General features: G+C 41.7%; 1 protein-coding gene across 1 annotated transcript in view; it reads left to right on the forward strand.

Moving 5' to 3' along the window:
• Positions 1–14,121, forward strand: part of ENTPD3 (ectonucleoside triphosphate diphosphohydrolase 3) — a 31,436-nt gene extending 17,315 nt beyond the window's left edge. Inside the window, exons 5-11 of the mRNA XM_029911000.1 lie at positions 878–1,028; positions 2,225–2,384; positions 6,717–6,947; positions 7,859–8,134; positions 8,239–8,349; positions 12,519–12,656; positions 14,080–14,121. Coding sequence (XP_029766860.1) covers positions 878–1,028; positions 2,225–2,384; positions 6,717–6,947; positions 7,859–8,134; positions 8,239–8,349; positions 12,519–12,656; positions 14,080–14,121 — 1,109 coding nt within the window. The remainder of the gene's footprint in view (positions 1–877; positions 1,029–2,224; positions 2,385–6,716; positions 6,948–7,858; positions 8,135–8,238; positions 8,350–12,518; positions 12,657–14,079) is intronic.
• The last annotated feature ends 248 nt before the right edge of the window (positions 14,122–14,369 follow it).

Consider the following 14,369-nt stretch of genomic DNA (forward strand, 5'->3'; position numbering starts at 1 on the left):
TGCCTAAGGACCAGAGCTGTAGGGTTACATCCTTATTCCAGATGGTTCCTGAGCTAGCATGTCTACCTTGGGGTCTGGATTTGATCATGAGCCTCTTAGGTAATTGAGTGCCAAAAGCTATATGTTGCTCTCTTGCAAGCTTTCTCGGGGGAATCGGTTCTCCTGATAATAATAAGCATGCCCCAAGTGCACTTCAGTTGTGATGCTCAAAGCACTGAATAAAGTAGAATTATTCTCCATTTTACAGATAGGTAGACTGAGGCAAAGAAAGGAAAAATGACTTGTCCAAAGTCATTTAGCAGGTCATTGGTAGATATAGGAATAGACCCCTGGTTGTTTGATTCCCAGTCCAGGTCCCTCTCCACTGGACCATGCTGCCACTAAGTCCAATCAAAGGTCAAATTGCAGCTCACAATTCATTATTTTGCTTCCAGTAGGATGCTACTTCCTGATCTGGTCTGACATATGCCAGTTTGTTAGGTGTAGTCCACATGATTTAGGACACACGGGGATGGAGTTTTCTATAATTTTGGAGATCCAGGAGGTTTTTTTCCACCCAGTAGGTGGATTTTTCTGCAGTGCCTGACACATGTAATATATTTTTCGCATTAATGTGGCACTGTTGTCAATTTGCGCTTATGTACAGTTGAAAGGATGGCAGTGTTGGGGGGCGAGTCATATGTCAGGAGTGCTGCCCTGTATAAAAGACTCCAAGGCATGTTCATTAATATTCTTTTTAATCATTAAGATTTTTAAATTAAGTCCTTGTTTAAAGGTTAAACATCTTTTCAAAATGGAATATTAAATGGCCAAAAAAGCTGTTTCTTCTGATGCTAGGTGGCAAGACAAATGAAATCAGCCACTTGCTCTTTTTTAGGCCCGGGCATATCCAGCTATGGGAATAACCCTCAAGAGATTGTCAAACCCATTGACAACTGCATGAGTAAAGTAAAGGAGAAAATTCCCTCTCACTTGCATAAAAATACCCCAACGTATCTGGGAGCTACAGCTGGAATGCGACTACTGAGGTATGGCAAAAAAGCCCAGTACACTTAATATATGTAAATAGAACAGCAGCACGTGAAACTGATATGGAAAAATGTGTTAGACAACTCTGTGTTCACCAGGAATTCTGATCTGTCTCAAAAGGAAATCCAACTCAGCCAGTAAAATTAAAGGTTTGGAACTTTTGGTCTAATTTTTAAACAGATCTGCTTTTCTTTTACCATATCGCTTTACTGTATTGAAAGGAAGTATTTGCTTGCTTTGCACTACAGCAATGTGAGGTCCTAATTTCTGTCCTCAGCATGTGGACATATCTGAGGGTAGGAAGCCCAAATTCATAGTTGGTGTAACTCAGCTGGAGACAAGGAGTTACACTAAGTGTGAGCATGATGCTAAGTGGTTGCTCCATATCTATGCATGGGGCTTTTGAGACAGGCACCAGCTGGCTTTTTTGTTCTCAGTTTCAGTTATAGCTTGAATGGGCCTGGAGACTCTACCCTGTTACCACTGGAGATGAGCCCTCCAGAACAGGGCTGAGGCACATTAGCAATACAAATTTCCCCACGAGGTTTCCTGTGCTGCACCTGGCTCTGTGGCTAAAGAGAGGGATAAAGTCTCTGTAACAATTAAACCAGCACCTTTCACATAAGCACTCAGTTCACTAAATACAATCTTATATGAGGAACAAAATACCTAGGTGCCTGCAGTGTAAACATGGCAACTGTTGGACACAGGATATGTCTACCCTGGAATTGGAAAATGTAATTTCCAGCTCAAGTAGACATACCTGCACCATCTCTGATTGAGCTAGTGTGCTAAAAATAGAAGTGTAGCCACAGTGCTGGGAAAGGTTAGCCATCCCAGTAGGTACCTTGGGTCTCAGATGGGATTGTATTTGGGGCAGCTACCCCACTACGGTTACGCTTCTATTTTGAGCATGCTGGGTTGATCAGAGCTACTGCAGAAATGTCGGCTTAAGACATGCCCACAGCTAATGCTCTACAACCTTCAGAGTTGTTTTAGGTCAGCTGTGCTTGCTAAAGCTGGCTGTACATCTAACTCAGAGGTTCCTTATTAAAGGCTGTCCCTCCAGACCAAAATGGACTCAGATTGTCAGTAGGAAATCATGGGCATTCCTTTAGTCACTAGGTTGATACAAGAATAAAGGTAAGCTTGTCTTTCCAGATGCTCAGCATTTTGTGTTTTGTGAATTGCTTAGGTTGAAAAACGAAACGGCAGCCAATGAAGTCCTTGGGAGCATTCAAAACTACTTCAGATCCCAGCCCTTTGAATTTAGGGGTGCTCAAATCATAACTGGGCAAGAGGAAGGGGTGTATGGATGGATTACGGCCAACTATTTAATGGGCAATTTCTTGGAGGTGTGTGGAAAAAATGCATGTTTTATTTTATACTGTTGCTTATGAATCACAAGTTTTGGAGGAGATGCATGTTAAAACAGAGTAGCCATTGGCTCCACATTTCCACCAAAAGTAGATCACAGACAAGCTTTTGCTATAGAAAGAGAATAAAATGAATAGAGTTTTTTATCCTAACTAGGAACAATGGAAATATTTAAAAGGCATGTTGATGGTCAAGGTAGAACTCTTAACAAGATACAGAAATAAGATTCCTGTCTACATGGAAAATCTAATGCTTAGTCTAAACACAAAAATTGTACTACTTCTTCTTCCCCATATTCGATCAACTGGGTCTGGATCGTTGTGCAAGCATTCTCCAGCTTTGTCTGTCCCAGGCAGCCCTAAGGTCCACCTGCTTATCATCTTCTTTAATCCAATCCATCTATCGCTTCCTCAGCTTTCCCAAGGGTCTCTTTCCTGCCACCCTCTCTTGCCAGGCTATCTTCACCAGATCCTCTGTGTATGTCCAAATTAGCAAAGTCATGCTTCCTGGATTTTGTCAGCCACATCCTGGATTTTATCTTCCATCCTAATGCTTTTATTTGTACCATTCTATCTATATCGGCACAGCTAAAGTAGTACAACCCCCTTAGTGTGGATGCAGTTATACCACTGTATAGATCAGGGGTGGGCAAACTATGGCCTGAGGGCCACATCCGGCCCTCCAGACATTTTAATCCGGCCCTCGAGCTCTCGCCGGGGAGCGGGGTCCGGGGCTTGCCCCACTCTGGCGCTCTAGCTGGGGAGGAGGGTCAGGGGCTTGCCCTATTCTGCGTGGCTCCCGGAAGCAGCAGCATGTCTCCCCTCTGGCTCCTATGTGTAGGGGCAGTCAGGGGGCTCTGCATGCTTCCCCCGCCCCAAGCACTGCCCCTGGAGATCCAATTGGCCGGGAACCACGGCCAATGGGAGCTGCAGGGGCAGCACCTGCGGACAGGGCAGTGTGCAGAGCCACCTGGCCGCGCCTCCACGTAGGAGCCAGAGGGGGGACATGCTACTACTTCTGGGAGATGCTTGAGGTAAGCACTGCCCAGAGCCTTCACCCTGACCCCCTCCTGCACCCCAACCTCCTTCCCCAGCCCTGATCCCCCTCCCACCCGCCAAACCCCTCGGTCCGAGCCCAGAGCACCCTCCTGCACCCCAAACTCCTCATCCCCAGCCCCACCCCAGAGTCTGCACTCCCAGCTGGAGCCCTCATCTCCCCCTCTGCCCCAGCCCAGAGCCCTCTCCCCCACCCTGAACTCCTCATTTCTGCCTCCCCCCCCCCCAGAGCCTTCACCCCAAGCCAGAGCTTGCACCCTAATCCCCAATTTCGTGAGCATTCATGGCCCACCATAGAATTTCCATACCCAGATGTGGCCGTCGAGCCAAAAAGTTTGTCCACCTCTGGTATAGATGATTATAGCAGTATAGCTATTTCTGTGTAGGAAAGGGGATAATGTAGACTGATATGTGGCAACTTTATACTAGTATAGCTGCATTCATACTAGGGGTTGTATCAGTTAACTATCTTTGTAAAAATCCCACACTTAACTGACATATTTCAGAGTAGCAGCCGTGTTAGTCTGTATCCGCAAAAAGAACAGGAGTACTTGTGGCACCTTAGAGACTAACAAATTTATTTGAGCATAAGCTTTCGTGGGCTACAGCCTACTTCATCGGATGCATGTAATGGAAAATACAGTAGGAAGATATATTATACAGAGAACATGAAACAATAGGTGTTACTATACACACTATAAGGAGAGTGATCAGTTAAGTTGAACTTTCCTCAGCAGGAGAGGAAAAAAAACCTGTTTGTGGTGGTAATGAAAATGGCCCATTTCCAGCAATTGACAAGGAGATATGAGGAACTGTCCGGGGGGGGGGGGGAATAAGCATGGTGAAATAGTTTTACTTTGTGTAATGGCCCATCCACTCCCAGTCTTTGTTCAAGCCTAACTTAATGGTGTCCAATTTGCAAATTAATTCCAATTCAGCAGTCTCTCATTGGAGTCTGTTTTTGAAGTTTTTTTTGTTGTAATATTGCGACTTTTAAGTCTGTAATTGAGTGGCCAGGGAGACTGAAGTGTTCTCCAACTGGTTTTTGAATGTTATAATTAGGTCCTAATCACATCAGCCACACTATTGTTTCATATTCTGTGTATAATATATCTTCCTACTGTATTTTCCACTGCATGCATCCGATGAAGTAGGCTGTAGCCCACGAAAGCTTATGCTCAAATAAATTTGTTAGTCTCTAAGGTGCCACAAGTACTCCTGTTTTTTTAACTGACATAGTTATACTGGTACAAAATTATGTATAGACAAAGCCTACCTCTAGCTCAATTGTGTATGTGGAATTAGACATACAGCAGTGATCTTCAGTGCTCAGTTGTATTAATTAGAGGTGTTGACTCCCCAAAATATTTGAGAATTATCCTAGTTAATCTTGCTAGAATAAAGTCAATCAATTTCCTGAATGTTATTACTGTTCCCTATTGAACAGTTACTATTGGATCATGACAATTTGCAAAGTGGATTTTGATTATCTTAATCCAAAATAATATTTTGCTCCAAAGACATTTGCAGGAATCAGTCACATAATTCATGATATCAAAATTGCACATCCTGGGACAAATTTTTCCCTCCCTTACATCCGTGCAACAACATTGACTTCATTGAAGGCAGTTTCTTACTACTATGCAGGCCTTTAATGATCAAAACTGTGACTTCCGCTTGGCAAATTCATAGATTTTTTTTTTTTTTTTTTTTTTTTTTAAGGCCACAAGGGACCACAGATGCTGGGAAGCCAGTTGAATACACGGAGTTCAGATGAGTCGAGCTTCGTGAAGAATTTGGCACATAGTGTGAAACTGAAAAAAATTAAACTTTTCACCAGTCTTGTGACACTGGAAAAAGTCTAGGTGTGAAATCCTAGCCCATTGAAGTCAATGGAGCCAGGATTTTACTCTAGGCGTTTGCCTGGAGGTGTTTGCTGGAGCGTGCAGTCTGTTCTCACTTCTCCCTTCCCATCGCAACACAGACTCGTGCAGAATGAAAACTCCTTCAATAAATAATGGCAATATTAAAATAAATCTGTGGATGGTGCATACTTTTCCTTTTGATGACCTGCAGATCCAACAGACGTTTTCCTGTGTTTGTGTGAAAACTGCCAAATAGGTGGCTAGAAAAATCCAAATAACGTCTCAAAAACTGAGAAATGGGTCTTGCTTATAGGCCTACGATGATGGAATTATTTTTAAAATATAAAAATCTTCATAGAAGCTCTCAGGCAGACCCTCAGCTGGTGTAAATTGCCATAGCTCTGTTGACTTCAACAGAGCATTCAGCTGAGGAGCTGGCTCTCTAGCTACTGGGCAGAAACCCATTTTCTGTTTCACAGCGAATTCCAGTTTCAAAAAAATTTCCATTCAGAAATTGAACAAACAAAATTCAAATTAAAAAAATTGCGATGAAATTAAAAAAGTTTTGGGTTGATCAAAAACCTTTGATAAAATGTAAACATTTGGTCCCAGTTTCTACCCTTTTAAACTTTTAATGTTTTTCATGTAAAAAACAACACATTTCATTTTGAAAAGTTGTTTCAAAATAAAAAGGCAAAACTCTCCCTTCTGAAAAGTCGAAACTGGACATATTTTGACAGTACTGAAACACTCGTTTTCTAAACTAAATTTTGTGAAAATGTTGTGCTTTTTCCCCCAAAAATGTTTCAATTTTGATGAAAATGGCATTTTTCATTTTAAAAAAGTGTTTTGATTAAAAATTTCCTGCTGCCAGCTCTACCAACTCTGTTCTTCATTCACTTCTGGCCTGTCTCTTTATTCTTTGCACTGTAGTCATCTCAGACCTTTTAATATTTCATTTCTCCTTTATTAATACTTTACTTACTGTTTGTAAAGTGTTACCGTCAGACTACCTCTGTCAGAAAGAGAGGTGAATATTATCTCCATTTTACAGATGCAGAAAGATTAAGTGATTTGCCCAAGTTCATATACAGAGGCAGTTTCAGAACCAGGATTAGCGGCTGCCTGACCTGTGCTCTGAACACTAAGCCATCTCTCTGAGTTTTAGTTGTGCTGGACCTTTCTTTCATTCTTCAGCTTCATTTCCCTTTGTGAAAAAATATCACCCTAAACTTCAAAACTTCATGAGACAATGCTTTACACACAAGTGAGCTTTTCCTGAGTGCTGTTTTACACTATTACAGATATATTCTAGATTTAAAAATAATTTAATGAGTGAAAGAGCTTGAAGAAGCAGATGACATTTCAAACCTACCTGTTAAATTTTTAGAAAACCCTTTGGAGGAGATGGGTCCATCCTCATGGAGCAGAGACTACGGGTGCGCTTGATCTAGGAGGAGCCTCCACTCAACTATCATTTGTCCCAGAGGAGTGTGTGCAGAACTCCAATAGCACGTTACAGGTGCAGCTGTATGGCTATGAGTACAGTGTGTATACTCACAGCTTCCAGTGTTATGGAAGAGATGAAGCAGAGAAAAGGCTCTTAGCCTCACTTGTGCAGGTACATTCAGGAACTATGTTGTTCGGTTTGTATTCAGTAACTCTCTGAACATGTTCTCTCTTCTGCCATAAATTCTTATTGCAGTATGGCTTAGAGGCCTCAGTTAGGGCCCTATTATGTTAATTGCTGTACAAAACATATTGGGTTCATTTTATACATTTAGCCAAACTGAGTATCGCTTATTTTTCTTTTCTTTTAATGTCTCTTTTTGAGGATAGTTTTGTAATTGTGTTTAATTATTTTTCAGTTAATGCCTTGACCCCTTAGGACAGTGGCGCTCAACCTTTCCAGATTCCTGTACCCCTTTCAGGAGTCTGATTTGTCTTGTGTACCCCCAAGGTTCACCTCACTTAAGAACTACTTGCTTACAAAATCAGAAATAAAAATACAAAAGTGTCACTGCACACTATTACTGAAAAATTGCTGACTTTCTCATTTTTACCATATAATTCCAAAATAAATCAATTGGAATATACATATTGTACTTACATTTCAGTGTATAGTGTGTATATATAGATCATTTTACGTAGCCTGTTGTAAAACTAGGCAAATATCTAGATGAGTTGATGTACCCCCTGGAAGACCTCTGCGTATCCCCAAGGGTATGTGTACCCCTGGTTGAGAACCACTGCCCTAGGAGTCAGGCTATTCAGCTGTTTTGTATAATGAGAATGGGTCCATTGTTAAAACTTAACCTGTACGTCTACTTTGTTCCCTCTGCCAAGAAATAGTCTGCTAAGCAATTAAACTAGACATGTGAATCTTTGCTTTATTTCACAAGTGCATTCTGTGAGATATTCTTGTTATGGCAGAGAGGAGAAGGGGAGAATATAAACATATATGGTTAAAATACTATTAATTGAAATTAAAAGCTTTCCTGTTAAGACAAAAAAAATTACTGTTTCCCTCAGAATTCAAGAAACAAGACCAAGGTTGATAATCCATGCTATCCCCAGAACTATGAAACTGTTTTAACAATGAAAAGTTTGTATGGAAGCCTTTGTACGGTATCTCTAAGGCCAACAAATTACAACCCAGGCCAACTCATAAATTTCAGGGGAACTGGAGACCCAGCTCTGTGCCAAGAGAAGGTGTCCTTATTGTTTAACTTCACTGCTTGCAATGACAAGGGGGAAGACTGTTCATTCAATGGAGTCTATCAGCCAAAGCTTAAAGGGAAGTTTGTGGTAAGTCTGCAAGCACAGTGTTCCGTTTTGCAGCATTTCTTCCCTACCTCTGATTTATATAGGATCTTGAGAATAAAGTGCCTTTCATCTGGTTTTATTTATAGGCCTTTTCAGGATTCTACTATACAGCCAATGCTTTGAATTTAACTGGACGCTTTCCCCTAGCTGATTTTAATTCAAGTATGTGGTTTTTCTGCTCACAGAACTGGAGTCAGGTCAGTATGAATTTTCTGCATTTGGAAAGGGAAAAGATCAAGGAGCATGTCCCATAGAACTATGGGAAACTGAACCACCTCTGTTCACAGGGATTCATGTGAATACATTTTTAAAAGGTTCATATGAATTCTTGCCTTCCTTTCCCATGAGTTTCAAGTTCACTCCAAACTATAAAATAATCCTAGGGTACTTAAACCATGGCCCAGGTTCATGAAACTTTTCCATGATCCTGGGTTGAGTTTCCTACTTGTAGTGAAAAAAGGAACTAGGCACAATGCAAATGTTTTCTATTTCATTCTGTGAGTCTTGTGCACCTGTCATGTCACATCACAGCAAATGGAGCATATTTTTGCCAGAAAGAAACAAAGGGCTTGACTCTCATCTATACTCAGGATCCTTTATACTGTTCTGGCAACATAGAGAGGCCTTAAAGTGGGTAAGTGGTGTAAAAGAGCCTTACTGTAAATAAGAATCAGGCCCAGTTCTCCAGGAAAAACTCTTGTACTGAACAATCTAGATCTTTACAGTTATTAGTCTACAAATGAGGACATTTTCAGGAAGACCCTTTTTTGCTGAACTTGTATATTGAATGTCAGCTCAGTGGTTACGGAATCGGTGATCACACATGACCAATTTACAACTTCAAGGTGAAAGTTTTAATGCTACATCTACACGTGCAGCTGGTCATGTGATTCCCAGCTCGAGTAGACATACTCACACTAGCTCTCATTGAGCTAGCAGGCTAAAAGTGTAGTGTAGCCGCAGTAGCGTGGGCCGCGGTGAGCAGCGGCAAGGGCTAGCTGCCCTGTGTTCAAACCCACTTGGATCCCATGGATATATACTCGGGGCAGCCAGTCCATGTACTCCAGGTGGCCAGTCCATGCTGCCACTTGCCACTGCCCATGCTACCAGTGCTGCAGCTACTCTCTTTTTAGTGAATCACACCCCCAGCTCTAAGTATAGATGTAGCCTAATTGAAGCCTCTCCCTGGCACAAAACTACAATATTAGTTCTATACGGGGATTGGTCCTGCTTTGAGCAGGGGGTTGAACTAGATGATCTCCTGAGGTCCCTTCCAACCCTGATATTCTATGAAATAAGTACTACATATAATGTGTTTCAGTATTTGCTTTTTAATTCGGTTGTGACAATCATGGTCCAGACACCCCAGGGGACAACAGAAGATTTAAACCACAAAAAATAAGCAGTTAAATCAACTGATTGTTGCCAGTGTTGTTGTACTACACAAATATATTGAGTAAGGTCTTTTATGAAAGCTTGTAGTGTTCTGAACTCGATGGTCATTCTGAGGTGTGTGTGTGTGTGTGTGTGTGTGTGTGTGATTATCATTGTAACTGTGGTGTAACTCCAGCCTCACCTCCGAACAGGGCAGGGAAGCAATCAGGTGAGAAGGGGCTACCTCCCTAACCAGAGGAGACCAGTTTTAAGAACCCATCTATTGGTCCAGCTCAGGAAAAAACTATGGTGGACCATTAGAGTTAATGGAAAGACATTTAGACAATTGGGGATTTCCCCCACTTTTTGAATATCTATAGCGACTGAAGGAAAAAACCTGAAAGTCTTCTAAAATGGAAGGGGGTTGAAGTGAAAGGTGTCCAGAAACTGAGGGACAGTCACTTGGTGCGGGTGCTGTCCGTGAAATGCTGGATCTTTCCTCTGGCTAGGGGACATGCTGGAAAACCGTTCACAGGCAAAATAACTTTTATTAGAAAAGTGATTTTCTCTAATGTGAAAGTATAAAGCCTGAGGTTCTGTCTTTGTTTTTTTACTATGTAACTTATATGTTTGCTCTCCCTTGCTATTTCATCTTTGAATCTGTGGCTTTTCTGTTAAACAAATCTTTCATTTATTTTTACCACAAGCAAACTGTATGCAAACTGGTATACAAACTGTGTATGTGTGCGGGGGGGGAGGGCGGAAGGGGGAGGGGAAGAGAGAGAGAGTGAGAGTGTGTGTCATAGTGAGCTGGTGTCTGGGGGGCTGGTTTCACACTTTTGGGATGATGAACCAAAGGGGAAAAGTCTGAGTGCCTGGTAGTTAAGAACTTGGGGAGGATGAATTTGGGGAAACCTGGGACTGGAAGGGCTGCTGGTGTCACCCTGCAAGGAGTAACCAGGTGCTGAAAGCCAGGGTAAGACCTTGTGCGTGTGGGCTACTGGTGTCAGGGGTCTGAACCAAAGCTGCATGAGGGCACCAAACGTTACAGGGAAGGCAGTGACAGAACCACTTGCTGGTCTGGGTTGGTCCCCAAATGTCACATAGGTGTCTGCTCTTTGTTGCTGGTAGTTGTAGGGAAGGAAAACTGACGCTTATTAGTGTACCTACCTATTGCAATGGAATCATTAGAAATTACTTATGTCCTTTATGGTTTGTAATATCCAAGAAGAGCCCTTGAGACAGGGAGAGCCTCAGTATTACAGGGTTTTTTTTTTTTTTGCTTGTTTCTTTTGAGGAGAGGAGAGAGAGTTTGCTTACTAAGAGCCATTATCTTGATGTAAGGATTCAATGCAATAAATCCAGAAACAACTAGACTTCTCTTTGTACTAAGTGTACTTTGTACACTTTGTACTTCATCCTACTCGAGATTAAGTCAATGGCAACATTTCCATTAACTCAGATGGGAGCAAGATTGGGCCTGGAGGCAGATTTATTCTTCATCGAGGTCAGCAGGAGAATGAGCATAATTTAGAGTGGTCCTTAAATTTGAAACCTGCAGTAAAGCTATGCTGGGCCCCAAAGTGGCACTCTGCCATCTGTCATATTGCTATTTCAGACTGCAGTGCTCTGTGCTCTGTATTGCTTGGTATTTTTCCTCTGGTTTTAAAGTGGTTTTTGTGGTGGTGGTGGTGGTTTTTTTTTTTTTTTTTTTTAATGGGTTGCAGTGCTTGTACCCTTCAGGTCACTTCACTGTCCTCATAGCCCCTCTGGCCCTCACCAGCACCCTGGTCACTGATAAATGAAGTGGGGGATCATAACTCTTCATGCATAACTTTGTACTCAAACTGTTACCACACTGGATACCTTGAGAGCATCCCACTCCAAAATGATCACCAAAAAACACCCCACTGATATGCACAGTATTTGACTTACAGGACTTTTTGTCTCAAGCAGCCATACTTTCTCTGAACCTAGGGTGACCAGATGTCCCGATTTTATAGGGACAGTCCCAATTTTTGGATCTTTTTCTTATATAGGCGCCTATTACCCCCACCACCACCACCACCCTCATCCCGATTTTTCACATTTGCTGTCTGATCACCCTATCCGAACCTCTTGTCAAATCCGTACTTCTGTACTGCATTAGCATATCCTGCAGACGATATTCTGATTTTAGCTACATCCATGTAAATCCTGAGTGACCTCAATGGCGTTATTTCAGATTTACACTGAGGTAGCTGAGTCCACAAACTGCCCCTGTGTTCTCTGCTAGCGCTCCAAACTATAATTTTATGTCCTTATGATCTGATCACTTGTTGTCACACTTAGGATGACTGTGCAATCTTCTTGAAGACCTTGCCCCTGAAATTTATTACCACAATTTTAGATATGCTACAAGATCAGATAGAAAATGTAGACCGGGGTAGGCAACCTTTCAGAAGAGGTGTGCCAAGTCTTCATTTATTCACTCTAATTTAAGGTTTCACGTGCCAGTAATACATTTTAACGTTTTTAGAAGGTCTCTTTCTATAAGTCTATAATATAGAACTAAACTATTGTTGTATGTAAAGTAAATACGATTTTTAAAATGTTTAAGAAGCTTCATTTAAAATTAAATTAAAATGCAGAGCCCCCCGGACCGGTGGCCAGGACCCGGGCAGTATGAGTGCTACTGAAAATCAGCTCGCGTGCCACCTTCGGCACGCGTGCCATAGGTTGCCTACCCCTGATGTAGACTAACAATTTCAATCTTTCATGCAATTTTTATTTTTAATTATTGTTTACAGTACAAAATACGTCAACAGCACAGTCACTTCCAATTAAATCACCATGTCTATTTGCTTACAATAATATTTTTCTTAGGATGCTTCTGAAAACAGCTGGTAAGTGCTAATCAGATTGGGAATTGTAGTTTATGCAAGTCCTTAGTTAAAAAAAAATTTTTGGTATTTTAATTTACGTGTTGATCCTATTTATTTTTATTTGTCAGCTTCCATTTATGCTGCCTAAGTTTGAAGAAGCATATGCTAGATCCTACTGCTTTTCAGCAAACTACCTCTATTACCTGCTTGTACATGGATATAAATTTAACACGGAGACTTGGCCCCAGATACATTTCCAAAAAGAAGTGAGTATTAATTAATTTTTTATTATTATTATAACATGAAGAAGAATTTGGAAAATGGCGACAGAAGGACATTTTACCTTGCAAATACATACTGATTGTGGGCAGCGTCTGTAGAAGATTTTTAGATATTTAAAGCTAAGTAAGAGCTGTGTCTTTAGCTCCAATGCCAACTCCTAATGATTCTGGTGGTGACAATATGATTCAGTGCTCCTAGATTCTTTAGACTATTAAAGAGAGTGAGATGAAAAAAATCTGCTCTCTATTATGCCTGTGCAAATCCACTGAAGTCACTTGGGCTGCACAGTGGTGTGTAATAAGATGGCAATCTTTGCCTGAAACACCTTGCCACAACCAAGTGAGTTCTGTTGACTCACTGTGTGGGAGATAACTTGTTACCACCTGGATATAGGGGAGGTGGGACTGGCTATCTGGGGAGAGAAGATGTAAGGCATGATCTGAGCAGTCCTGAAGGAGGGACCATATGAATAGCTAAGCCTAGTGGGGAGATGATTTCAGATAATCTTTATCTTATTACTCTTCTTCATTAACAGCCAAACTCCAGGGTGGTGGGTGCGAGTTTGGACTTTACGTACTCTGTCTGTAGAGCAGTTTGAGAAAGATGTCCGCTCACAGGATGGAACTGAGCAGAGTTTGGCCCAATGTGTAATGATCTACCCAGATGGAATCCCACTGAAATCAACTGGACTCTCTACAGGTACCAGGATCTGCCCATAAAAATCAAATGGCAGGACTGGGGCCTAAATGAGGGCACTGAAAAGCAGGCCTCTACATTGTCTTGTTTCTTAGGGTTGCTGGGGTGATTGACTCGTAGGTTTTATTACTTTTAATGAAGTGTAGAGGACAGGACTGTAAACAAACTTTCTGCACCCACCGCCATTTAGATTCGGTGACAGTTACAGCAGTGTTTCCTCTGAGTAATTAGACTCAGCTATGCTGTGATCCCTTCCTTCCCACTACAAGTCTTATTTCTGCAACTTGTTTCAATCAGATTTGTAAACTCTTCAGGGAGCTTTCAAATGGGTTAGCACTGGCCCATTACAATATGAGGTAACACAAAATGAAGAGGAGTGCAGATACTGTACAATAAGAGTAATCCTCTCACTGCACTTGAGAACAAGACATCAAGAAATTCTGAGCAAGATTTTTCTAAATAGCAGAGTGCCATCATTTGAGCAAATCCATCAGTATACAGAAGGAAATAATTACACTGCCTTCCTTGCTTTACCATGTAGGGGCCAGCTACCAGAAGATCTCGAAGTGTTTGCAGTAGGTAAATTAACTCCTATGCAAAAGGCCAGCACGAGGGTTATTTTGAGGTCTTTAACCAGAACGTCTCTGTTGCATAAGCCTTGTATTGGTCCTCAGCACAAGGTTGAATTTCACTTATGATTGTTCTCCCCAGGCCAGCAGCACAGAAAGTACTGATCCAAGTATCAGGGGGTAGCCGTGTTAGTCTGTATCTACAAAAACAACAAGGAGTCTGGTGGCACCTTAAAGACTAACAGATTTATTTGGGCATAAGCTTTCGTGGGTAAAAACCTCACTTCTTCGGATGCATAGAGTGAAAGTTACAGATGCAGGCATTATACTGACACATGGAGAGCAGGGAGTTACTTCGCAAGTGGCGAACCAGTGTTGACAGGGCCAATTCAATCAGGGTGGATGTAGTCCACTCCCAATAATAGATGAGGA

This window comes from Terrapene carolina, unplaced genomic scaffold (assembly GCF_002925995.2).
Source record: "Terrapene carolina triunguis isolate 2854851 unplaced genomic scaffold, T_m_triunguis-2.0 Scaffold84, whole genome shotgun sequence".
In the NCBI taxonomy this organism is placed as follows: domain Eukaryota; kingdom Metazoa; phylum Chordata; order Testudines; family Emydidae; genus Terrapene; species Terrapene triunguis.